This window comes from Corvus brachyrhynchos, unplaced genomic scaffold (assembly GCF_000691975.1).
Source record: "Corvus brachyrhynchos isolate BGI_N302 unplaced genomic scaffold, ASM69197v1 scaffold283, whole genome shotgun sequence".
NCBI lineage: Eukaryota > Metazoa > Chordata > Aves > Passeriformes > Corvidae > Corvus > Corvus brachyrhynchos.
In genome coordinates, this window is record NW_008237409.1 from 1,460,092 (window position 1) to 1,486,839 (window position 26,748).

General features: G+C 48.9%; 1 protein-coding gene across 1 annotated transcript in view; it reads left to right on the forward strand.

Moving 5' to 3' along the window:
- ACACA (acetyl-CoA carboxylase alpha) overlaps positions 1-26,748 on the forward strand; it is a 96,645-nt gene that overhangs the window by 46,874 nt on the left and 23,023 nt on the right. The window contains exons 36-44 of the mRNA XM_017730878.1: positions 6-164; positions 641-796; positions 2,467-2,670; positions 5,860-6,015; positions 6,594-6,740; positions 14,699-14,968; positions 15,407-15,504; positions 16,273-16,393; positions 16,867-16,977. Coding sequence (XP_017586367.1) covers positions 6-164; positions 641-796; positions 2,467-2,670; positions 5,860-6,015; positions 6,594-6,740; positions 14,699-14,968; positions 15,407-15,504; positions 16,273-16,393; positions 16,867-16,977 — 1,422 coding nt within the window. The remainder of the gene's footprint in view (positions 1-5; positions 165-640; positions 797-2,466; positions 2,671-5,859; positions 6,016-6,593; positions 6,741-14,698; positions 14,969-15,406; positions 15,505-16,272; positions 16,394-16,866; positions 16,978-26,748) is intronic.

Consider the following 26,748-nt stretch of genomic DNA (forward strand, 5'->3'; position numbering starts at 1 on the left):
TGTAGCGGAACCGCATGAGGAACTTCGCCCTCACGGCCATCCCCTGTGCCAACCACAAAATGCACCTGTACCTGGGGGCAGCCAAGGTGGAGGTGGGCACAGAGGTGACAGACTACAGGTTCTTCGTCAGGGCCATCATTCGGCACTCGGACCTTGTGACCAAGGTGAGTTTGTCCCTTTCCAAGGTGGTGCATGAAACCCGGGGTCAGCCTAGGGACCTGCAGGATCCAAAACTGACCATTCCCTGTATGCAGTGCTGGGGGTTGTGCCCTCTCCTTGCTGGTGCTGCTCTGCAGAACCATCCCTTTGACATCCTGGTATTCCCATGCTCCACGGAGATTTTTTCAGGGGCCCAAGAGAAGAGTCAGAAATCCTGAGATTTTGAGGCAACAGTGGCTTGCCCTGTCTGGTTTCAGATTTACTCTGAACTAAAGGAGGGCATGAGGCAGCCAGGTGTGGGATCCAGGCACTGGGAGCACTGGCTCTATGCTGGGGATGGATCTGCTCCAGGGCTGCACATCCTGTGACACCGATGGGTTCTGTTTTCTCCGTCACGTCCTTCTGCAGTTTTCCAAACCTTGCATTTCTGGGCTGTGATTTGTGAGTAAAAAGTGAATGGTTTGTTGGCAATCTCTGGCAGGAAGCCTCCTTTGAGTATCTGCAAAACGAGGGAGAGCGTTTGCTGCTGGAGGCCATGGATGAGCTGGAGGTGGCCTTCAACAACACCAACGTGCGCACGGACTGCAACCACATCTTCCTCAACTTCGTGCCCACCGTCATCATGGACCCCTCCAAGGTGGGAGCTCCTCCCAGCTTGGGGCTGGTTGTCTTTCCAGGGCTTCACTTGTCAGAACTAAATGATCTTTGTTTTTAGAATCACAGAATCATGGAATGGTTTGGGGTGGAAGGGACTTTAAAGCTCATCCTATTCCAACCCCGACACCTTCCCGTATTCCAGGCTGCTCCAAGCCCTGTCCAACCTGGCCTTGGACATTTCCAGGGATCCAGGGGCAGCCACAGCTTCTCTGGGCAGCCTGTGCCAGGGCCTCCCCACCCTCACAGGGAGCAATTCCTTCCCAATATCCCATCTAACCCAGCCCTCTGGCAGTTTAAAGCCATTTTGTTGTGCAGCTCAGCTCCTCTGTGTAAACTGAGGGACAATGATTAGGAATGTGTTTTGTGTTTGAAACTAAACCTATTTTTTCATTGTGTGTTTGAGATAAACAGTTTTAATAAGGAAGCAGATGTAAATGCCCCTCTGTTTATTACAGAAGTCCAGATTCCATCCAAATAAAACATGAGATAAATTAGGAGCTTAAAAGGAATCTGTAAATTCAGCTACAAAAGTGCCTCATTTTCAGTCTCTGATACAAAACCACAGAGATCAACGTTATAAATAAATGAACATTAGGCTTTGTAGATGCACAAATGAAAGTGTTCAGGCATAAAGGATGTTTGTGGTTAGCACAATCACCACAAAGCAAGTCCCAAGTCCAGGCTGAATTTAGCTGGAAATCAGCATTCAGTTCATGGGTACCCAAAGATGAGAGCTGACCTTTCCTGAGGAGAACAACTGAAAGTTTAAAAAGATGAATTGGGTATCAAAATAACTCTCTCTTGCTTGCTGACTTTTAAATCATGATTAAAACTTGGTGGCTTAAGTCGCTCTTGTATGAACCTTTCCTGGCGTGTCCAGAGCCGTTGGTTCCCAGGAAATTCAGAAGAAGCTGGAACATTCATCCCTGGAAGTTGAGCTGCCCTCAGATACATACCATGACTTTTCCTTGAGCTGCTGTGCAAAAGAGGCCTTTTTTGGGGAAAATGTTTAAGCCAGCCTATAAATTGCCTTCTTTTAATATGCGCTTTGCCCACAGTAGTATTTTATAAAGTTTAATAGAAGAGCAGAAGGCCCAGCTCCAAGTGGTAATTGCTTTGTTGATTTAAAGCTCCGTGCAGGCAGGGAAATGTGATTATTGTGCATACAAGGGCTACAGAACTGCTTGCCAAGGGTTTGGCTTCCCTGGATTCTGTAGTTCCCAGGTGTGAGAGATGCCTGTGGAGGGGAGGCAGGGGGTCCCTGTGCTGGGGTGGGGTGGTTGGACGTGATGATCTTCAAGGTCTTTTCCAACTTACGGATTCTGTGATTCCATGTGCCATGAGGAAACAGGGATGTGAATCCAGCACTGTCCCACTACATCAGTAGTCCCCAGGTGGAATTCCTGCCTGTCTCAAGGCTTAGGATGAGGAGGGACAGGTCACCGAGGTCCTGTAACTGCCCTGGGCTTGTGCTGATGTGTGACACTGCTTCTTCACCTTGGAGTGGTGGGATCCAGAAAGAATCCCAGAATGGTTTGGGTTGGAAAGACCTTAAAGCCCAACTCATTGCACCCCTGGCATGGGCAGGGACACCCCCCACAGACCAGGCTGCCCAGGGCCTGCTGAGGGACCCCTTTTCCCACGCTGCAGATCGAGGAGTCGGTGCGGTCCATGGTGATGCGCTACGGGAGCCGCCTCTGGAAGCTCCGTGTCCTCCAGGCCGAGCTGAAGATCAACATCCGCCTGACTCCCACGGGGAAGGCGATTCCCATCCGCCTCTTCCTCACCAACGAGTCGGGATACTACCTGGACATCAGCCTGTACAAGGAGATGACAGACTCCAGAACGGGACAGGTATGTCCCTATGGATCCGGGCTTGGGTGACAAAATTGGGAAGGGGACACGTTTTACCTGATGGAGCTCTTCTGTGCTTTGTGGTGTTTCCAGGTAATCACAGAATGGTTTGGGTTGGAAAAGCTCATCCCATTCCAACCCCCTGCCATGGGCATGGAGACCTTCCCCTAGAGCAGGTTGCTCCAAGCCCCATAATACATTTCAGTGTAACACAAAATTGCCGTTCAACTTAGCCAAAGCAAGGAGAATGTAAAGATAAACTTGCAGCAGCAGATGTGAAAATGTGATCAATTAAGTCAATCAAGTCTTCTGGTTGTTTTTTACATGCCCTCAGTCATTTGGGCAGCTGTTTTCCCAAAAAGTTTTCCTCAGAGTGCTCAAAAAAGTACTTGAAAAGGAATCACTGCTGATACTCATCCTGTAGGCTGTAATAAAAAATATTATTAATTGTACATTCCCCTGAGTAGATAGAAAAAAATCTGTGAACTTGTCCTTTAAATCCTAAAGATATAGGGAATGACTTGGGTAGGATGATGTAAAATATGGAAGGTGCTTTTATATCATTTTTATGAGGGGTAATGGGCTCTTTTGTAATGGTTGTGGCTGTTGTGGTATTTCTGTTTTTCATGGCGCAGGAACAGTGTGGTTAACTGAAATACCTACATATGCTAAAATCCATGGAGCATGGGATGCATGGAAAATATTTAAATAGAGAAATGTTTACATCTCCCTCTGTAATCATCTCTCTGCCAGGCAGGAGAAGCAGCAGAATAAATCACTTGGGCACTGTGAATGTAGAACACAAAGTGCTGAGTCACCTTTTCTCCCCCTTTTCCATTTAATTTTTCCAGCGAGCTGCTGCCCGTGGAGTCCATCCAGCTCTGAGATCCCAGAACAGATAGTGTCAGTGTGTTTTACCTCGTTCCTGCCTTTGAGGGGGGATGAGGAAAGAAAAGAACATTTTAATAATCTCCAGCAGCTGAGCTTGAGTTGGGTCAGTCACTTGTGAAGGTCACGAGTGAACTCTGAACTGATGGACTTCATTTTTTAAAGCTTGGGGAATGGGCTTGTGTGTGTATGGCTTTAGCAACTTTTCCAGTATTAAATTTGATTTGTTTTCCAGAATATTAAACCAGGTTCTAGTAAAAAACCATACTGATATTTTTAGGAAACTTCCCCCTCATGATGAAGGTTTATAGGATGAGTTCAGATCCATGGATTTTGTCCTGTGTTTTCAGAGGATTCTTTTAAACTTAGAGAAATCTTTTTTAAAAATTCAGATATTACTGATGTGCTATGTACTTTCTGACTTCTGAAGAATGGGAAAATGGCTTCATGGTGAGAGAATGACCCTGATCTCTTGTTTCCCAGTAGTGATAAGTAGTGATGCTCAGCACAGACTTCTCCAGTTCCCTACAGAGCTGCTGTGGAGCTTTCCAGAGATTTAAGGAGAATTGGGCCCCAAGTGCAGATCCTGACAGATCTCAAGACAGGCATTGTCACAAACACTTGTTACCCTGAACAAATGATTCTCCCATTAAAGAAGCTGCTTCCCAAATCAGTGTTGATGCAGACTGAAGAGAGCATAAGCGGCTGTTTTTATCTAAAAACAAAAATAGGCTGTACTGAATTTTGTGGAATTCTTCAGTTAATTCATCTTCAGTGAGATAAATTCTGTTAAACACATCCTAATCATGTCCCTCCTGCCAGGTGTGTCCCTGTTAAGCAGTGTTTGGGCCGTTTAGGGCATTTTTATCCCGTTTTTATCTCCTCCTGTTCCTCCTCCATCGAAAAGCTTCCCTTCCAAGTCCTGCCTGCCTGGAATATATAGCGCCGTGAAGCGCAGCAGTTGATAATTCATGTTGCTACTCTGGGAAAATCTTTTCAACTTACAATATCAAAACTTCAAGCCCAATGACATATGCAAGTCTTGACCCGGCTCGCGGGCGCAGCCGGCGGAGCTGCGGATCCCACTCCATAAATAACGGAGTTCTCCGGGCTGCTCCCAGCTATCACCATCCGTCAGGGCAGCTGCTGGGGAGCAGGAGCTCATCTCGGGCAGGGGTTTGTGTGGGGGCCGTGGCTCTGTGCACTCCCTGCTCTGCTGTGGTGGGCAGCCAGGCAGGGCTGCCAGGATGGCGCAGTGACGGGCCCGAGGTGTCTCCAGGGGCAGCAGTGTGTGATGGAGCAGCACGGGGCTGTGCCAGCATCGAGGTGGCTCCAGGAGCAGCAGTGTCTGATGGAGCACCATGGGGCTATCCCAGCATTGAGGTGTCTCCAAAGGGCAGCAGTGTGTGATGGAGCAGCACGGGGCTGTGCCAGCATCGAGGTGGCTCCAGGAGCAGCAGTGTCTGATGGAGCACCATGGGGCTATCCCAGCATTGAGGTGTCTCCAAAGGGCAGCAGTGTGTGATGGAGCAGCACGGGGCTGTGCCAGCATCGAGGTGGCTCCAGGAGCAGCAGTGTCTGATGGAGCACCATGGGGCTATCCCAGCATTGAGGTGTCTCCAAAGGGCAGCAGTGTGTGATGGAGCAGCACGGGGCTGTGCCAGCATCGAGGTGGCTCCAGGAGCAGCAGTGTCTGATGGAGCACCATGGGGCTATCCCAGCATTGAGGTGTCTCCAAAGGGCAGCAGTGTGTGATGGAGCAGCACGGGGCTGTGCCAGCATCGAGGTGGCTCCAGGAGCAGCAGTGTCTGATGGAGCACCATGGGGCTATCCCAGCATTGAGGTGTCTCCAAAGGGCAGCAGTGTGTGATGGAGCAGCACGGGGCTGTGCCAGCATCGAGGTGGCTCCAGGAGCAGCAGTGTCTGATGGAGCACCATGGGGCTATCCCAGCATTGAGGTGTCTCCAAAGGGCAGCAGTGTGTGATGGAGCAGCACGGGGCTGTGCCAGCATCGAGGTGGCTCCAGGAGCAGCAGTGTCTGATGGAGCACCATGGGGCTATCCCAGCATTGAGGTGTCTCCAAAGGGCAGCAGTGTGTGATGGAGCAGCACGGGGCTGTGCCAGCATCGAGGTGGCTCCAGGAGCAGCAGTGTGTGATGGAGCACGGGGCTGTGCCAGCATCAGCAGCCTGGCAGGGAGCACGGACAGTCGGGCTGGAGTAGCCTGGGGACTTGTGGTAAGAGCTGGATCAGCGCAGTGTGCGGAGCCTGTGGATTAACCAGGACTCTGTTTGTCCTGCAGATCATGTTCCAGGCATATGGAGATAAGCAGGGACCACTCCACGGGATGCTGATCAACACCCCCTATGTGACCAAAGACCTGCTGCAGTCCAAGAGGTTCCAGGCGCAGACTTTAGGGACATCCTATGTCTATGACATTCCTGAGATGTTCCGGCAGGTGAGTGTTCTTTGGGCTCTTCTTGTTGCTCTTCTCTTTGCCTCCTGATTGTCAGAGGAGCCAGGGGCCTGGAGCAACTCCAGCAGTCCCCAGGGATTATCAGCTATGGATTGAGGTCTACTTTGAATGAAATTAGGATAAACTGCTGCTGGAGTTCTGTTAATGAGTCAAACAGTAGAAGCTGAACCATAAACCACCTTCCCTTACTTGTTGCTGTTTCTTTGTTTTCCCCCCTCATCATCTGCCTTTCCTAGATGGTGTTTCTGATGTGCTGGGTTCTATCCTGCACCACATCATTCAAATTTCACTTTGGGGGGAAACTGTTATGTGATTCAAATCCCAAAGCAGGTGATATCCCAGGAACACCGTCGGTCACGCTGGCAGGAGGGATATTTTGGGGTGTCCTGTTGGGACAGGTGTCAGTCACACTGGCGGGAGGGATATTTTGGGGTGTCCTGTTGGGACAGGAATAATTTGGGAATAATCCCAAATTCTGTTGGGAATACCACACTGGAGTGGATTGGATATAAATGCTGGCAGGTGATGTTCTTAAGGAGAATTTCTCTTTCCACCCCCAGTCTCTGATCAAGCTGTGGAATTCCATGAATGACCACGCGTTCCTGCCGCCGGTGCCGCTGCCCTCGGACATCCTGACCTACACGGAGCTGGTGCTGGATGACCAGGGCCAGCTTGTGCACATGAACAGGCTGCCAGGAGGAAATGAGGCAAGTGCCACTTCCTTTCATGCTGCTTCTCTCTCCATGCCCCACAAGACGTTGTGCTTTGGGCTGGGTTTGACAATTGTAATGAAAATTTACCAGCCAGGCACAAAATCTATTCATTCAGCCTTTCACAGATGAAATCTCACTCTTGAAAATGAGATTTTTGTTTCATTAAAAATTAATACCTTCCCTACAATGGGTATTTTAACTTCCATAGTAAATGATGATTCAATTTCAAACCTGTGCCTATGCTGAGTTTCCTTCATAATTAAAAAATGCTCATTCAGCTCTTCCAGGTAACTGGGGTTTGTATTTGAGCAAAATGTGTTTTACAAGACTAAACAGAAATATTTTCATTTGCTACAAAAAACCCCAAACCACAGAAAAAACTATTTTATGCTTCCATTTCCATCCTCCCCACACAGTTTGTATCAGAGTGTGTGGAACATCACTCTCTGGAGCAGGATTTACTCAAGAGTGACAATGAGCTGATGCTGGGAGTGGTGGAGTCACTCCTGGAGCTCGAGCAGGAGGAGGCTGTGCTCTCATGGTGGGGTTTTGCTGGGGTGTCTTCCCATTAGGAAGGCAAATATTGCAGCTTTGGAATGACTGCAGATAAAGATAACCACTAGAAGGTGTGGGGGTTTTTTTTGTGGGAACTAGTAAGTGAATGTTCTACAGTAATCTAAATTTGAACAGTTCTAAGTGGTGGTATCATTTATTTTTTCTTGGTGTTGTTGAACCATATTTTCCTGAATACGCAACTTAAAGTTTGCAAAGGCTCTCCTCAAAAACATCAGGGTAGTGATGAGAGGAAACAGGGATTTTCCTCACCATTTCCTGCATGGGTCTTGTCAGGGGAAGGTTTGGAATAGGTTGCTTGCAAATTGCCCCTGATGGTGACTGTGGGGTCACTGCGGCCTAGTCTTCTGCTGGACTTCAGGAGGAATGTTTTAACTGGTCTAATTAAAGCTGGAATGAGCTATTCCCTGCATTCCCAGTGCACGCTGAGGCTGCTGGGGAGCCTTGTGCCATCATCTTTCTCTCTTTTCCTGCTCTCATTCAGCGTTTGAGTGGATGGTGGCTGGGGAAATAGCAAAGTCCCTCAGGGACGTCGCTGTGTTCTTGCTGAAATTACAAGCACAGAGCTGCCTGGGCATGAACATGTAGTGTTTACTCTGCCAGTATGAATACAAATAGTCTTATTATAAGAGATTCTGTACCCAAAGACCACCAAAAAAAATTAGGAGATTTTTTTTTAACCCTTGGTAGGCTTCTTTGTACTCAGACTGTAAAGAAATTACATGGCTGTTGTGGTGTGTGGAGTGTTGGTATTTAAATTAATCTAATCTGATGTGATCTATCAAATGTCTTCTTGCCCAGAGGGGTTGTAGAGGTTGTGGACTTTCCACCCCTGGAAATGTCCAAGGCCAGGTTGGACACTGGAGCTTGGAGCAACCTGGGATGGTGGACAGTGTCCCTCCTATGGCAGGGGTGGCACTGGATGGGCTTTGAGGTCCCTCCAACTCCACAGTGGAGTCTGTGCCCCAGAGATGCAGAGCTGGTTCCAGTGAGCTGACTGACAGGTGAAATAGGAACTTCCCAGGTCAATGTGAGATTTTTATTATTATTTTTCTTTCTTGCTAGCGAAAGTTGCTGATTTTCTGAGTTCAAAGCTGTTGGAGAGATTGTCCATTGTGTCTTTTAGAAGAGAGGAGATATCTGTTGGGAACTTCTGTCTGTGGTAAATGTTGTTGGGTGCATTCAGGTTCCTGTTGTTCTTGTTTTGGGTCAGAGGCTCGGAGCCATTCCCACACGTCCAGTGGGATCCCCGGCACCGGGGGATCGGCTGCTCGGAGCCAGGGCTTGGCTTTCCTGACAGTTACATTTCCTCCTTGTGAAAAGGGCTCAAGACACTCCTGCTCTTACAGCATTCAGCTGAGCTGAGTGCCCTGAGTGTTTGAGCTGATGGGAGGAATTGAGAAACCAGCATAAAATCCAGGAGATTTGTGGGCAGCGCGTTCAGCCGGAACTGCAATCCCTGCTCTGACACGGGGGCAGGGCAGGAGCTCCAGGCTGGGGTTTCTCCCTGTCCTCACAGGGTTTGCAAGCAGCATTTTGGGCAAAAATCTATATTTTCAGGAAAATCTTGAGGTCTCAAGACTTTTCCCAATCCAAAAGGTTTTTCTCCGAGTAGCTCACGACCACTCCCCTCACCCACCACCCCACTGCAGTAATTAGCTGTGGTCTCGACAAAGAAGCCAAGGAATTAATGAACTGTGAAAATACAAGTTGCTCTTTATTCCTAGACAGCTCTGGCTACGGGAGGGGCTTGGCAGTGCTGCTGGCTCTGCCCTGCCCTTGGGGCACAGCACCATCCCTAATGGGGCCTTTTCCCAGCCTCTCACCATCCAGAGGACACCTCTTTTTTCCACTTTGCCACAGAATCCCAGACTAGTTTAGGTTGGAAGGACCTTAACCTCATCCTGTTCCACCCCTGCCGTGGGCTGTGCTGAAATGGGAAAATCTCAGAAAGAGTCAGGAGTTGGGGGAGCCCAGAGCAGTTCAGGAGTGCATCCACTACTGTTTCAATCACCGTGCTGGAGACCAGACCTGGAGCACAGTGACACCCCCTTCAAAGCCCAGGGCTTTGTTCCCCAGATTAGCATATTAGCAGAAATCTCAGTGTGAAAAGGTAATTCCCTCAGCCCCTTGCAGAACTCAATATATTCCTTGTCAGTCCTGAGCCAGGCATTTGGATGCTTTTCTGTAGCACTTTATGTATTTTGACTACAATTTCCCCTGATCCTCTGGCACCAGGAAAGCACCAGCTGCTGATAAGACCCAACTAATCTCCAAGAACAAGGAGAAAGTGATGTAAGGAGGGCCTGCAGCAACACCTCACATTCCCCTTCATCCCTCTCCCGGTGCCCCTGGAAAATGTGTCATTTTCCCCACTGGCACTAGATGTCACAGTTTTTCCTCCTCAGTAGCACGAGCATCAGAAATAATCCACAATTGCAGCTGTTTGCTGGAGCTTTGGCTCCAGCACCTTTCCTGGGGAGCTGGGACAGTTTGGCCGGGGGAAATTCAGGATGGCAGAGGGCTCCTGGAATGCTGCTCTGGTGGCTTTCCGGATTGCCAGAGGCAGAAAGGTGTAGCTAATGCATTTTATACAAGCACAGCTTAATCGTTGAGCTGCATGTTCTGCTTTGTCACTCCCTGTTCCTGCATTTTATGGCAGGCACAGGGAATTAAAACAGCAATGAGCGCTGCAGATTTCTTGGAGGGTTTTAAAATCTCCAAATCCAAGCCTTCCAGGAACAGAGACGGAAGAGGTGGCACAGTTTTATTCTCTATTTTCATACAGATGTTTGAACAGGTGTATGTGGGTCACGTGGATACTGTGGACAGGAATGTTCTTACCCACAGGAAAGCTCCTGGTGAAGGCTGTCTGTTGCTCTCTGCAATGTACCTTTACCCATCTGTAACTTCAGGAGGAATTTCTCCATGGAAAGGGTGGTCAGGCATTGGAAGGGGCTGCCCAGCAAGGTTTGGAATCCCCATCCCTGGAGGTGTCCAAGGAAGGACTGGATGTGGCACTCTGGTCTGGTTAACGAGGTGGTGATGGGTCACAGGTTGGGCTCGATGATCTTGAAGGTCTTTTCCAACCCCAGTGACTCTGGGATTCCCTGAGCACTTGGTCACGTCTCATCCTGGAGCTGTTCCCTCCCATCGCTCAGATCGTGCCAGCGTGTTTGGCTGGGCTGCCACGACCACGCTTGGATTGCTGAGGGACACGTTTTCCAGAGCCAAGAAGGAATCCTGGGTTTTGGCACTCCACCCTTGTCAAGGCATGGAGCTGGAATACTTCTGGCAAACCATGTGCACCCTGCCCTTTTCCTGGGAGCTGGTTCATGCTCCAGGTAAAAATTCAATTGCACAGTGTAAGTGCAGAGAGTCGCTCTTCTAGATCTGAGGTTCCAGGCAACAGATTCAAATGATGAAATGTCAAAATTGCTACATCTGCACCAAGTAAATACCCACATTCAGCTTTCCAAATTTGGATGTAAATAGATAAAACAATGCCTGGCCTCAAGTCCCCAGGCTCAGCACCTGAAGTAGAATAAACCAACACTGATCTCCTCTCTTGTCTCTGGTGCCCAGTGACAGAACATGAGGGAACGGCTGGAGCTGTGCCAGGGGAAGGTTTAGGTTGGGTATCAGGAAAAGATTCTTCCACCCAGAGGGTGGTGGGGCACTGAACAGGCTCCCATGGGAATGGTCAAGGCTGCCAGAGCTCCAGGAATGTTTGGACAACGCTCTCAGGGACAGGGTGTCTGATTGTTGGGGTGGGATTGCCGCGGTGTCTCAGGGACAGGGATTGTTGGGAGCTGGATCAGTGATCTCTGTGCTCAGGATATTCTGTGATTCTGTTGGCTCTGCTTCTCCAGGAATTACAGAACCTGCCAGAAAGCCTGAAAAGCTCCCTCTCCCCAGCACCAGCTGCCACTGGCATTGGCTCCCCTCTGCTCAGAGCCTGCTGTGCTTCCCGGAGGGAGCCTGGGATCGGCTCCTTCCCCATTCCCCTCGGTGCCTGTTGTCAACAGCTCCGGCTGCCACCAGCAGTCAATTTGGAACTGCATCAGTGTGTGTATTACTGTTCCCATCGATAGTGCAATTAATGTTGAAGTCAATTTTGGTGTTAATTTTAGGCCATGATTAGTGTTGACACTGGGTGTCAAACGAGCGGCATTTACGAGCGCCGGGGAAGCGCCGTTCGTTAACGCGCCCGTTTTACTGGCTCTTAATGGTTCCATTAAGGCCAAGATGGAGTGGGAGAAGGTGTGTGTAAAATTATACATCTGAAACTTGGGTGTCATCTCCGTGTGTCGTGCAATTCTGCGGGGCTGGGGCCGTTCAGGGAGCAAATGACAGCTGAGCACTGAATCCTAATCACAGTTTGGAGCATCAGAAATAATGATCACTTCTGATCGGGGCTTGTGAATAATTCATCCCCTTTGATTTTCACGTGCTGCCCACTGATACTTCTCAAACCAAATGTGTTCCTACAGGAGAATAATGGTCCCACTTCTTATGGAAATACCGGGGCACAAATCATTTTGCCAACATAAAAACAGTTAAATAAGACGGTTCCTGCTTTTATTTTTTCCTCCGCCTCTTCTTCACTCCTGGATGTGCTGGGAATGGAGCTGTGGCAGCAGCAACACTTCCAAACTGTGCTGCCTCTTCAAAAGAGCCTGTTCCAAAGCCAGGGCAGCTCACCATCACCTACTATTGCCTGCCAGTGCTCTTAGGTGATTAGCTCAGCCTGGCTAATTAACCTGGGAACTCTCCAGTTTTTGGCATGCTGCCGTTAACTTAAAAATCTCATTATTCCTTTTTTTTCTGGAATAGAAAGCCATCCTCCACTGCCCATAAATTTCAACCGAATCTAGCAAATTCATAGCAAAAAAAAATCCTTAGTTGTGCAGATCCCCGTGGCTTTTATTACTGGATAAATGGCACAGAACACGCGATGAATTGGGGAGGCAAAAGACGCCCAAGTTAATAGTGGTGCACTTGAATTTTTCTTTTCTCAGACTGCATAGGGTTGCTCCATATTTATCAGCTGTAAGTTGTTTTCAGGAGTTTGTGCCCTGGCTAGACTGTTTTCTGTTCAACTGGTGAGCACTGGTAAAGGGGACTTTATTGGTGTAGAGGACACATGATCTTGAGTCAGGGAACTATTCCAGCACTTCTGTTACAATCTGAGTTTTCTAAATAGGAAATGCCTTAAATTGGCCTGTTTCCTGTGCTGTCAAAAATCATCAAGTTGCTGAAAGTGAGGGAAATCTCTTACATCTTGGTGGGTGGGATGGACTGTGGGACCAGCCCTGGGGACTCACTGGTCCATCACTGGTCCATCACTGGTCCATCACTGGTCCATCACTGGTCCCTCGGTCCTGGCTGATGGGATCAGCGTGGCTGTAAGGAAATGACCACTTAAGCAAAAACCTGTCAATGAGTGGTAATTCTGTGCTGTTTTGGAAGAAGTTTATGGTGTACTTTAAAGAGAGTGTTACCCCGTTTCACTGTGTGTTTCTGTCGGTCACTAAAGCTGTTTTTTGAGGTGATATCAGAACGATCTGGGAGGTGCCCACTGGAGGATTTTAGTTATGGAAAAAAAAAAAGGTCTTAAATTGTGGTAAAGAACTGAGCTGCAGTAGATGCTGGGGTACAGATGGACATCCCTGCATCCCTGATTTCCTAGAGGCTGATCTTGGAGCCTTTAACTTTGGATTTGCAGACTTTTTAACCTGCTGTTTCTAATCACCAACTTGCCACAACTGAGAGTGAGAACAGAGGCTCAAAATCCAGCCCCTGGCATTGCTTTTCCTCCAACAATCAGGTCAGAAGGGCAAGACTTACTTATTTTCACCTTTTTTTTTCATCACAATTCTTCCTTTGTCTGCTGTGAGAGTCCAAGAGCAAATGTCCAAGGAATGCCTCTGGCTGTGTTTGGGATCAGTCAGGTTCCTCTCCCAGCCTCTGGACTGGTTGTCTGTGTCCCCCCAGGTCTCTGTGCCAGACCCACACCTGCATCCACTTGTTCTATTGCAGCTTTTCCCTTTCACTTGGGAGCATTAGTGGTATTTTAGCAAAACATCCCGCTGTCTTTTAGGGATTTTTGCTCCATTCTTTGAAGCTGCAGCATCTGTTCCAAGCCCTGCAGTTGGATGCTGAGGTGGAACTGTAAATCTGCAAATATTCAAATAATCTGCAAATTATTCCCTTTCGATGTGTCAGAGTAGGAGTGGAGGAATCCAAGGAGAAGGTGAACTGAAACACTCTGTTAACTTGCAATCTCGGAAGGGGAGGTGTGAGGAAGGAACTGCCAGTAGCTGGTTGTAATATTTTTGGATTGCTGCCTGCTTTACTTCCAATGACCCTTTGATTAATTCCTCTGCCTCTTTATTTTTTTTAATGAGCCTATTATGGCATATCTTATTGCAGATGCTGATTGGATCTGGGCTGTGTATTGTGCCATTTGGATGTGGATTAAATGGCACAGATCTATCTGCTGCTTCTCCCCTCTCCCCCTCCCGCTTTAGTTCATCATGTTCAGAATTCTGAGGCTCCACAATGAGAGTCTCAGCCCTCCTGATTGCAGAGGATGTGCAATCGGCTTGAGGAATGTGTACTCAGAGCTTATGATCCTTGGGCAAGCGGGGACTGGGTGATGCATGTGGCTTTCAAGGGACGCTGCTATTCCCATCTGTTAATGGCATTCCGGGCTGGCCGGCTCCCGCCGTGCCGGCTGAGGGATGGGGCAGGCAGGGGACGGATGCTGCTGATCCTCCAGGAGATGGGCCAGGAGAGATCATCCCGTGATTTTTGAGAAGAAAAATATGCAGTAAAAAGCATTGCTTACTCTACTGTAAAACTGGGGAAGGGAAAAGGGAGGACACAAAGAAATAAGAGGAAGGACGGGGGGGAAATGGGAGATAGTAATGAAATAAAAAGATGGTTAAAATGAGGGTGGGGTGAGGGTGATGAGGTTGTGGGGAGATACCTGGGAAGCCTGAGCAGGAGGTCAGGAATCCTGTGCAGCAGCACATCCTGGGAGCACAGGGAATACACTGCTCCTTGTGAGAGGGACGCTGGCAGAGTGTGTTGGACCTGGGATAAATCCCTGAATAGGGAGAGGGAACGCCAGTGTGAGTGTCCTGGTGGGATGAGAGCAGTGGAGAACGTGCTCCAAGGAATGTGGGAAGGATCAAGGGCTTCCAGCTGTGCTCTGCACTGGCAGCACATCAGAGCTGCTGTTATCCAAGTTCCCCAGGAAAATAGGCCAAGTCTGAAAGACCATCTCTCCAAGTGAGAGGAATGATCCCTGTGTGATTCCCCTCTTGAAGACACACGTTTATTTTTTGCTGTTCTCTGCTCTTGGGCTGCAGATTGGGATGGTGGCCTGGAAGATGACCCTGAAGACACCGGAGTACCCGGAGGGCCGGGATATCATTGTCATTGGCAATGACATCACCTACAGGATAGGCTCCTTTGGGCCTCAGGAGGACCTGCTGTTCCTGAGGGCGTCCGAGCTGGCCCGGGCTGAGGGCATTCCCCGCATCTATGTGGCTGCCAACAGCGGGGCCAGGATAGGTCTGGCCGAGGAGATCCGGCACATGTTCCACGTGGCTTGGGAAGACCCAGACAACCCATACAAGGTAAGGGGGCAAGGGAACCAGCAGGGAAGCTGCAGCAGCCCACAAGAGTCTTATTTTGACACCACCTCTTCCAACAGAGGGGAGAGCGAGCATTTGTCAGACTGTCACCTCCTAAGTTCTCCTTGGTATCGGATTTGGAGCACTGGAAGTGTTCAAGGCTAAGCTGCGTGGGGCTTGGAGCAACCTGGTCCTTTCTAAGCCAAAGCATTCCATGATAGGATTTTATGATCTCCCAGGCAGCAGATTGGCATCCAAAAGGAGTTAGTGCTGAATATTGCACCATTCCCAGCTTTCAGTGGCATCAGCTGCATCTCCAATGTTGAGAGAACGTTCTTACCATTCTGTGGAATTAAATTCTGCCCCTGTCAAAGCTTCTTTGTGGGGATCAGGAAGGGACTACGGGTGGGAGTGGGATGAATGAACTGCTTTTCCGTGCAGGGATACAAATATTTGTACCTGACTCCTCAAGACTATAAGAAAGTCAGCGCCCTGAACTCTGTTCACTGTGAACATGTGGAGGAAAATGGAGAGTCCAGGTAAGAATGAAAAGCTTTCTGTTTGTCCTTGGGTAATGCATGGCACGTCCTTGTCCTCAGCTGGGACATTCCTTAGGATCCAGGTGCCAAAGCTCTGGGTGGTCAGGGCAGGGAACAGAGAGTTAAGGGTTGTGCCTTCTTGACCCCCAGTCATGGCTGAGGGTCCTGCAGGGGACGATCAGGATGTGTTCAGGATTAAACCAAACCCTGGCAGGCTCTGGAAGAACTGAAGCGGGTGCTGGGTGTGGGGATGAGAGTGTGTCCCTGTGAGCTGAGGGCTCCTTGGGGAGGCTCTGAAGCACCTGCTCAAGTCCTCAGCTTAGCAAGGGCCTGGTGGGAAAGCTGGGAGCCAGTCTGAGGGCAGTGGGTAAGAAGGGACTGGACAGAGGATGGAGGCATGAAGGAAGGAAGTGAAGAAAAGGTAAGAGCCTCGTTGTAATCCTTGTTCTTTCTCTTTTTCCCTTTGTCTGCATTCCCTTCCTTTCTTGCCCTTTTTCCTGTAATCAACCTGCTCCTCACGTCCTGTGGGAATGACAGGACACTTTTCCCAGGCATTCCTCTCCCTTGGCATTTCCTCTTGCAGCGCTGCTCCCGTGGGAGCATTCCATGGTGCTGCAGGATGAGCCCTGCACAGCTCCTGCCCAGGCTTTATGCACATTTCTCCTTGGAACCTTAATGATATTTAGTCACTTTTCATTTTCTTTGTAGCAAACTGATTCAGCAAATCACTGGACCTTGTGACTCAAAGGCTGTCTGTGTCTCCCTCAGGTACAAGATAACAGATATTATCGGGAAGGAGGATGGACTTGGAGTAGAGAACCTCAGAGGATGTGGCATGATTGCTGGAGAATCATCTTTAGCCTATGATAGTGTTATCACCATCAGCTTGGTAATCCCCCACTGCTTTCTATTCTTCAAATGTATTGTCTGTTTCAGCTAAAAATCCTGTGATGATATCCCAAACATCCACCTGGGATCAGCCTTCTGGCTGATGGAAATGGGCTGCTGTAGGCTTTGAGCAATGCTCCTGGCACCAGTGCAGGGCTGGGTCCCCTCCACACTCAATTTAAAACACTTCAGTCATTTGGCCTTGTATTTGCTCAGTCTGAAAGTTGCTACTTCTCTTCTTCTCTCTCTTTTTTTTTTTTTTTTTTTTTTAATAAAATACATTTACATTCAGATCCTGCGTTTTACAAAATAACGGGTTCTGGAATTTTCAAGCGAGAGTAGATTTTATGGCCTTGTGCTACAAACACACCGAGTTTTATCTCAATGTTTGAATCAATAGGTTGGGGCTGTGTGGAGAGACAGAAATCAATGCCATTGCTTTTTTTTTTTCCTTTCTTTTTCCTTTTTTTCCAGGTCACGTGTCGGGCAATTGGGATTGGGGCCTACCTTGTCCGGCTGGGCCAGAGAACCATCCAGGTGGAGAACTCCCACATCATCCTCACTGGCTGTGGGGCCCTCAACAAAGTAAGTCCTTACATTTCAGTCCTCTCAGCTCTCCAAATGGAGCTGGGCTTTGTCATGGAATCCTGGAATGGTTTGGGTTGGAAGGATGTTGAAGGGCCTGAGCAGCAGCCCGGGGAAGGAAGGAGGAGAAGCAGCTTTTAGCAGAGGTTGTGTGCACGGATTAAATACCAGGAGTGGGGAAGAGCAGTGTCCAGCAGCGCCTTCTCCTGCCCACTGAGTGCTGTGAGGGGAAACAGGGCTGTTCCCAGGGTGTGGAAGTCCGTGTTCCAAAATATGAGGGCCAGAGTCACCTGAACTTCCAGTCACCCACAGCACTGTGTTGGTTCTGGGAGGCACTGAACCTGAGGAGCTTGGATGCTGATTTTCCAGGCTGGGAACGAGATTTCCTGCTGGAAATCTCGGCTGGGGGGGGGACAGGAGGAATAACTGAGGCTGTCACAAAGAAAACTTACAGCTTCACTGCTGAAGTGGCTCTTCTTTTCCCCACTCCAGGGGCAGATTTTCTCCCTTGCTGCCCCAAACCCATTCATCCCACAGCCTCCAGCTCCTTGCCTGGTGCAGACACGGCTCCCAGCCGTCTCTGCTCCCATCCCTCTCCCTGAGGGCTTTGTTTCCCTGGAGTTGGGGCTGTGTGCTGTGAGTGCCCTTCCCCATCGAGCAGCTTTGTTCTCGGGCACTCTCAGCACCTGGGGTGGCTGTGCTCCATGGCAAGCTGTGTTTCCAGGAGTGCCTGCCTGACAATGGGAGATAAAGGAAAACAGGCTCTTGTTGAATTATTCCCCTGAATAAAGGGGGCTCTGCAGAAAATGAAGCATTGATCCTATCAACTCTAGGCTGCAGCACCCTCAGTTAGATCTCTTACACACATCACACACACCTGCATCAATGGGAGGAAAAGAGGCATTTGAAGATCCAGCCTTTAAAAAGAAATTGAGTCAGTTTAGTGCTTGCTGAAGTGCAGTGAGTTGCCTGGTTCCAGCTGTCACTTGCTGGGGATCGGGGCCCTGCAGAGTTTCCCAGATGGCAGGGCCAGGCTGTTCATTTCTCCCCCTCTTCCCAGGTTTAACTGCACTCCCTGCCTGTGGAGTCAATGGTTGTTTTCACAGGACTGGATTAATCTCACTAGATTTTAGGCACTTAAAAATTAAGGGTATGGACTAAATTAAGCACCTGACATCTGTCAGCAGGCATAGGCAGAAGGAGCTACTTTCTGGGGGGGATTTATCCCATCCTAAAAATTTCAGTGGGCTGAATAATCCCATGTGTCCTTTGCCCTCCTCTGTGCTCTGTTGTGATGTTGGTATGTTTGTGTCAGCTCTGAACCTCGATGTGTCTCAAGGTGAGGGAGGAACCTGTTGCATCCTATCCAGACCCAACAGTGTTTACCTGCCCTTGAACAGTGGGAGCCTGGGAGTCCCCACTCACTCCTGGCTGTGTGTGATGTGTCTGCTGCTTCATAGGATCTTCAGTTTCCAGTCCCTGCAGTTCTGCTCAGGGCTTCTTGAAGGGATGCAGCTGCAATTGTGTGCCAGAAGTGTGTTCGAAGTAGGGAAGTGGTGTCCAGGGCTAGCCTGGAATGTCCAAGCTCAGTCTAGCTGATGCTCTGGAGCATGTGAAGCGAGCAGTGAATGTTCATCCATTGGCATCCTCCTGCCATGGAGTCTGATTTAACTTCTGACTTACCCTGTTCTCTCTGAAACCTGTTAAACACTTGTCCATTGGATTTAGAGGGCCAGTTTAAATTTTTTGGGGCCAGAGGTCAGATCACTGCCAGCCAGGGGCCAGTTATGCAAAGTCTCCCCTGGCGGGAGTGCAGAGGCTGTTTGGGTATGGTATATGATGTGTTCTTGCTCATTCCCAGAGATGAAATTCCAGAAGGGGAAATCTATTGTGGTTGTTCTGTGTGGAGTGAGTCAGTCTTGGTGCTTCTCATTCTCTTGGAGAAGGTGGGGAGTCAGGGCTGTCAGGGGCTTGAGGAGAGATCACGGCTGAAACAAAAATATATGGAAACTGCCGCCTTTAGCTCTTCCCAGTGAGGTGTCAGAGGTTTGGGGCAGTTTTTCCACTGCTGACTTTTGCATACATGTGTTCCTAGAGGATGCAGGACAAAGCTGACACTTCTTGTGTCTGCAAACACATCTTCAAAATGTCTCCAGCAGAATGTGCAGCACAAAACTGTTTCTGCAGCAATGGAGACAGTTGGGCTTTCAGAGAGCAGGCAGGGTTTTCTGGGAAGTTGTTTAATTTTATTTTTTTTCTCTGTGAAATGCTGGATTCTTTCTATTTTACAAGGGGAGCAGAGGGGAATGGTGACAAACATTATGTGCAGCCAGAGCCGTTGCTGGTCTTGTTCATTATCATTATGTAAAAGCAGCCTGAGGGTTTAGGTGTAGAGGGAAAGGTCCAGCTGCCAAAGCCAGAGGGTGACCTCTAACTCAGATGATGAGCTCAAGGTCGGTGGCATTTGGAGCTGCAGCTCCTGTTGGGTTCTGGGCTTGGCTCCTCACATGCTGCCTGTCCCTGCGCCCGTGCTGGTGAGCCGAGAGGCACATCCTGGGCAGACCCCCGGCTGAAAGGATTCTCCAGCCCCATTCCCTGGCAGGGCTGGCAGGCAGCTGCACGAGGGCTGTGCAGGGTGTCCCTGTGCTCCTGATGAAGCTGTCTTTGTTTGTCCTGGGGAAGGAGCCGGGGAAAGGTGCGATGCTCCTCGGTGGGGACACGGGGCCGTGTTTCAGCTGGGCCCCTTTTGTCTCCCCAGTGCATTTCAGCAGGGGGTGGAGAGGTGGAAATGCCATTTCCTTGCTCTCGGTGAGCGTGTGCCGCGCCTGTGCCGAGCCCGCTGACCCCCCTGCAAATTGAAATAATGATAATGCGCGTCTCCTGACTGCATCAAAGTATCAGCACATCAAAAGCCAGGAGGCATGAAATGCAAATGATAAAGTGAAAGCAGATGGATTGTGCATGATCGCCTGATGCCCAATGAATTTTAAAAGATGCTGGTTCACATGGGGAGAGGGGCTGAAATAAACACGTTATCCCTGCAATTTTTTTCTTTTTTTCTTTTTTTTTTTTTGTTCTTGCTGCTCACTCCTGACAATATTTTTTCACACTTCAGCGAGCAGCCACTCCATCTCCCTCCCTCCCTTCCCTCTCTTTCTCTCCCTCTCTCTCTGTCGCCGTCTCTACCTCACACACGTCTCGGGTCATGTCGCCGCAGCTCCGGTGGAAATAATAAGATATAAACCACGAGGTTGTTATTTGCATAGAAATAGCATGGAGCCCCAGGCAGCATGGGAGAAGGACACAGAGATCATTTGTCTAAAATTTTAATGAAAACTTTTGCTGAGGCAGAGATTTTTTTTATTTTTTTTTTTAAGTTCCCCTGCCTCCTTCTTTTTCCACCCCCAAACCTTCCTCCTCCTCCCTCACTCCCTTCCCTCGTCATAACCTGAGCACAGGGTGATTTCAGATGTGATGTGCTGTGCCCTGCACCAACACCTGGGTTTTCTTTTTAATGGAAATAAGACCAAAGAGCCCAGCATTCCCAATTCCTGCCTTGCTTATGTGGTTCGAGCTTCCAGGGCTACATTCCATTTCAGTCCTCCCAAGGATGTTCCAGAGTCTGCTGCTGACCTATTTTTAATCAGTTTGCTCCTCCTTGTCTTTTGTGTTCAAAAGGAATCCCGTCTTGGAGACTGTTGTGTTAATGGAAACAAATAGCGGCTTTCAGTCACATTTTCCCTGCAGATGCATGTTCTAGGCTTTTCCTAAGGGAAGCCAGGTTTAGCTGAGACTGACTTCCAGGAACTGCTCCAAGCAGGATTCACATCAGTTTGCTATGTAGATGTTCAGCCAGGCTCTCAAAAAGTTCCTTTTGTGATGGTGATGAAGAGCTGCCCTAAAGCTGCCATCCCTCCTGGAGGTGATGGAATTCTGATCAGCACTGGTTTGTTTCCTCTCCCTCCTGTTTTAGCTTTATTTTCCCCCAAACTCTCAGGTCTTGACTTGCCTGAATCATCAGGCCCTGTGCACCCCGTGGTTTGCTCAGAGCATCCAAGAGTACCAAGGATGAGCTGGACAAATCCTACGTGCCAGGAGAATGTGCAGGGAGAGGCAGGGAAGATGAGGGGTCAGAAACTGAAACGTGAAACATTCAAGGCATAATTCATTTCCCTGCCTGCAGCCAACCACCTGCCTGGTTGTGGGGTGACATTTTTGACCAGAATGGGTCCAAAAAAAATTGTTGTTTGGTCTTGTTGGATTCCTTTGCATGAGGCCAGGAGAGAAGATCTTTGTATTTTCAATTCAGTACTGAATTGTGCTGCAGAACTTACTGGATGCTCTGGGATTCGCATAACAGGATGACACAACAGGTCAGGGCTGCTCAGGGGGCTGTGCCTGTGTGAGAGAGGTCTGGGCAGCTCTGAGACTCCGTGGAGGAGCTCACTGAGGAGCAGGAGCCTCACACAGGCTGACCAGTGATTGCCAACAGTAATATTTACCCTTCAATTTCACAATCTGCAAAAATAAATAAAGGCCCTGTGAGACTGATGCTGTTTGGGGTTTGTACTGTGGAAAGCTCTTTTTTTTGAGACTCAAGGCAGGGATAGCTCAGTATCTGCTCAAGATGACTTCAGTCTTGGGATTAGATCAAAGCAATCGTGTGAGAGCAATCATGTGAGTTAGAACAGCAAGTGCCAGCCCTGTCATTCAAAGAAGCATTATAATTATTAATGCATGATATGAATCTGTCTGTAGTGGCACAGCAGGACTATTAGGAGGATCTGGATGGGTGCCGAGTGCTGGAGAATGCTAAACAAGGAGGGGTGGGAAATGTCAACCAGAGATCAACACCCACCAGTGTCAAGTGTTGGTTCCTTGTGTGGAGGTTGGAGCTGCCCAAGGTTATCCCACTCTTGGGAAGCAGGAGAGGCCCCTCTGCTCTGCCCTGGGTGCTTGTGGCAGTGAAGGTGGTGAGAACGAGGGTGGTTTCATGGTGGAGGCTGGGTTCTCCAGCTCCCAGAGCTGCCCCAGGACCATGGTGCTGTTGGAGGTGTCCCTGATGTGGGTCACTGGCTCAGACCCAGCAAAGCCAGGCTCATTCCTTTCTTTCCCTGCCAGTGAGAGTTTAGGTGCTGGAGGGGGGTGTGCTTGGTGGCACTGCTGGTGGCACACAGGTCCTTGCTCTGTGTGGAGCAGTGGATGCAAGCAGGATGGATGCCTGGGCCTCAGTGCAGATAAACAACCACCACCCTCCATTGCTGCATTTTCGTTTTAATTGCCTTTCTTTAAGTGGTGATATTTGTGTATTGTTCCCATTAGAGACAATTTACGTTCCAGGCATGGCATTATCAGTCCCTTGATGTTTGCTTAGGGAAGAAAGTCTAATAGATTTCTGTTGACTTTTTTTATTCTCCCTCCTTCTATCATTTTTAGTATGGATCTTGCTCAGTTTATCTGTGTGGGTGGGGGCTCTGTGTGTGTTTATTCCTGCTAAACAGGAGTTTAGCATCGTGGCCCATATTCTGCCTGTCCAAATCTCTTCCCCAGGACTGTATCCCAGCTCCTGGGGATCCTGCAGGGTATGTTCTCACTGGAGCATTAACTCTGCTCCCCAATGTTCCATAGGAGCCGAACTTCTCAAACATATCCCAGAATAACTGCTTCTCTTGGGACCAGCCCTCTTGGGATGTCCCCAGGAGGACATCTGGGTGACCTGCCTGGGGTCTTTTCTGGAGAAATTCCCTGTGATTCTGGACACATGATGGGAACTACAGGAACAGCTCTGGAGAACTGCAACATTTCTCACAAGTAACCCTAAACTCACACTGGGAAGTGAACAGAGTTTCACTGCCCTGGTGAAAGAGGTCCCTGCACTGCAGCCTGTGCCCCAGGGTCTCCGAGTAACAGGGTTCCCTGGGGTCCAGAAGGTGACAAAGGAAACAACCAAGATCATTAAGTTGGAGACAACCATTAATATTGTTTATGGGGTTCATCTCTAGATTAGGGAACCCCTGGCTGAGACAGGTGGGATTTATGGGTGTTGGCACCATGTAGAATAGGGGCTGTAATTTTAGTTTGCAAAGTGTATTGAGTCCTTTTGATTTACCACTGACTGAGGGAGTGACCTTGAGCAAAACACACGCAGGGAGAGGAGAGAGGGGCACGAGGGTTTTGACAAGACATTTTTCATTTGGAAATGCCACTTCACTGAAACTGGAGCTCTTCAGGAAAAAGTATCAGTTTGGTTGAGCTTCTCCTTTGGAATTTTTTAGGTCGAATGAAAAGTTGTTCAGTTTTTATTTCCCAGCTGATTTTTCTTCCCAAATTAATTTTTACTTTTAATACATACAACAAATATTTTAGACGTCCTTTGGAGCCTGTCTGGTCTCAAGTTTGTAGTTCAGATATAAAGATTGCAAGACTTGATTTTTCTGCTGCAGCCCAGAAATTTTCCAAAATCCTCCTCAATAACCTCAAGGTGGGAAAGCTTTCCCACCAAAAGCATGTGACGCTGCAAACAGAGAGAATCTCCTGTGTGTGTGAGCAGCTGTGGAGCCCTGCTCCCTCTGTATCTGTGAGGAGTGTTGGGACCTCCAGGCAGGAGCTGCAATTCCATGTGCACCTGGATGCACCTTGCCCTGCTCCCTGCGAGGTGAAGTGCAATTGCTTTTTTCCCCCTTCCCCCTCTGATCTCACCAAATGAAAGCAGGGAACAACTCCACCAGCAGGACCTGCCTGTGGATTTGCAGTCAGGAGCCATCCCCAATAACCATCAGGCTGTCAGCTCCCCACCTCCCCCCAGCTCCCACCTCCCCCATCACTCACCAAAGGGAAAAAAGAGCCGGAGCTGCAGCTTGAAATATATCATGCAATAGTGTATCATGAATTTCTTGTGAATCACATTGGAGAAGCAGGTTTATTTATTTCCGAGACTCTAAATCAATACAAAGTAGGTCTCTTAGTTCTGAAGCTGGGATGGAGTGGGAAAAAATGAGCCCATTGTACTCTTAAAACTTTGGGGAAAGGAGATGACAGCTATATAATTCCATTTACCAGGCACTAGGGGCTTTAATGTGAAGGTGACAGGGAGCTCTTTGTGCATTTAGAGCACCATATCTTCTAAATAAAAGATCTGTAGACTTGATAGTGGAGTATAGCTCTGCCTTTAATAATCTCCAAGCATTAGACCGAGCCAATCTGTTCCCAAGTCAGAAGGGTCCCCCACCGAATGCTCGTAAATTAGAAGTGCAGGAACTGCATGGATTCAGGGATCAGGAATGCAGGGAGGGCAGAGAGGAGCTGTCTGTGCTCCCACTGCCGGGCAGAGGGGCTGTGCATTCGGGAAGGGCTCTGTGCTCAGCTGGGCTCCATTCCCTCTTGCTGCTTTTCCCCCTTAATACGTGATCCACGTGGGGGAAGAGCTGGAATTGAGCGCTGAGCTCTGTCGAGGCTTGACTGCACATAATAGCAGTCAGGTTTGAAGTTCCTACATTGTGTTCCTACATTTTTTCTGATGAGACATTCATTCCCATCATTTCTGCCTGTTTATGAAAAATAGGCTATTTATAGGACGTGCATATCCCTCTTCTGCTTCATGTTTCTGGCAGACAATATAAATTGTGGATGGGAATTGCAATTATTGAAATTATTTGGATAAAAATCTGGCACTTATATTTGATATAAACACATGATATGCTCGGAATAATAACAGCACTTATGTTACATAATGATTCCCATTCAGGCCCTCCAAGCTGTCATGTTTTCAGGTCTTTCATCCTGGCTGAAACAGATGAGCTAACCCAGCCCTCAGCCAGCCCAGCTTTGCAGGGAATGTCCCAACTCTCCAGCAGCTCAGGTTCTGAGAGGAGAAAGCAGCTGCTCAGCATGGGTTGGAGTGCTAGAAAATTATTAATATGCACATGAGGGCCTATAAACCTGCTGAGGATCATCCTTTAGAGGCTGTAAGAATCCTGGCTCTGCTTGTGCTTGCCAGAAGATCCTCTGAAGTAACAAGAAATGTGGTTTCCTAATGGGTTTTTGGAAGATCAGATGAACTCAGTGTTGGCAACACTGCCCAAGTATTTTGGAGTATTTTGAAACTCTTCTCTGAGGTAACAAATGACAGGACAATAGGAAATGGCCTCAAGCTCTGCCAGGGGAGGTTCAGGTTGGACATGGGGAAGAATTCCATCATGGAAGGAGTTTAAGGCCCCTTCCCACCCAGACCATTCTAGGATTCCATGATTCTCCTGAATCCCCTGAGTGCCCAGTGCCAGTCTGGGGCTGGAGCAGCTCGGGCTGTGCTGAGGGCAGGGCTGATGCAGAGCTCACCTGTCCCCCCTCTCCAGCACAGGTGCTCACCTGAGCACATCCAGCTCATCCAGATCCTGGATCACACTCTCCTCAGAGCAGCTTTTCCCTGCAGCTGGGGCCCCTCTGGCCCTGGTCCCGGCGGGTCCGTGTGGCGCTGGCTCCGTCCCACGCGGGGATCTCCCAGCCAGGCTCTGCTGGAATGGCTGCAGCACTCGGGAGAAGGAGCTGCGTGTTTATCTTCATCTCCAAAAAGGGATTTAAGGGCGAGAGCAGTGGTATATTAGGCTGTTTCATTGCCTGTCAGCAGTGCTAAACCTGAGCTGTCTGCAGTGTCTCCAGATAAGCAGGAGCAGAGCCCATTTTGCATGTACATACGTTTGCATTAGTTCAGAGAGGGGGGAGTTTAAATCCTCTTTATTTTTATTTTCCTCTGTGGGAAGCGTTTAGCTAGGCTTGTGCCTGGCATCTGGAGGCCTGGGCTTTTCTTATTCTTGAACCTAAATCTATGCTGCTGTCTTCTCTACCATGGCTTTGCTTGGCACTGATTTTGTTCGAGGAGGAGGAAGGTGTTTGAGCTCAGAAGGGAGACCCAGGAACATCCCTGTGCTAAAACACACACTGAATTCTATATTTCAGGGTTAGTTTTGTAACATCTGTGCCTTGGATTCTTCTGTACATAAACCTTGAGTGGCATCTGCCAGCTCCTCTGTCCCCAAAATGAGCTGTGGCGGGTGTTTGGGGGAGGCCAGGCTGTCTGTGTGTGTTTAAGGGGGTTTTTAAGATCCAAATGAAGCAGGTGTGTAATGTCCTCTGTCTGTTAGAAAGACTCAACCCATAAAAATAACAAACGGCATGTATTTGCTAGAATGTCAAAGTTATGAGTTTATTTTGTAATGATGTGCTCCTGCCTTCATGAGGTAAACTGGCCGTGGCAGAGGTGTTATTAGTAATATGGAGTCAGTGGAGCAGAAAGCCGAGTGACCGAGAGATCAGTGTATCAGTCAGGGAGAGGGCAAATGGGAAGAGACAGCAGGAGAATGAGAAAAGAGCTGTGCTGCCCAGGCTCAGATTAGAGATGGAGCTGTGCAAGAGAATGAGGAGCCCCAGCCAGCTTCTGGCCAGCCTCTCAAAGCAGCTGCTGGGCCTTTGTCTGGGCTTTTTCCCCAGTTATATGTCCACCCGGCAGTTTTCTTGGAGCAATTTGGGATTAGTGAGCTGAGCTGGGCTCAGCACTCAGGAGCTTTGGTCACACTGCTGTTTGGGGAAGGCAAGTGGGAAAACTGCCTCAGTTTCCCCACTTGTGTCATTCCCCTTGGGGATTGTAGAATCCAGAATGGTTTGGGCTGGGAGGAACCTTAAAGATCCAATTCCACCACCCTGCCATGGGCAGGGACACCTGCCACTATCCCAGGTTTCTCCAAGCCCTGCCCAACCTGGCCTTGGACACTTCCAGGG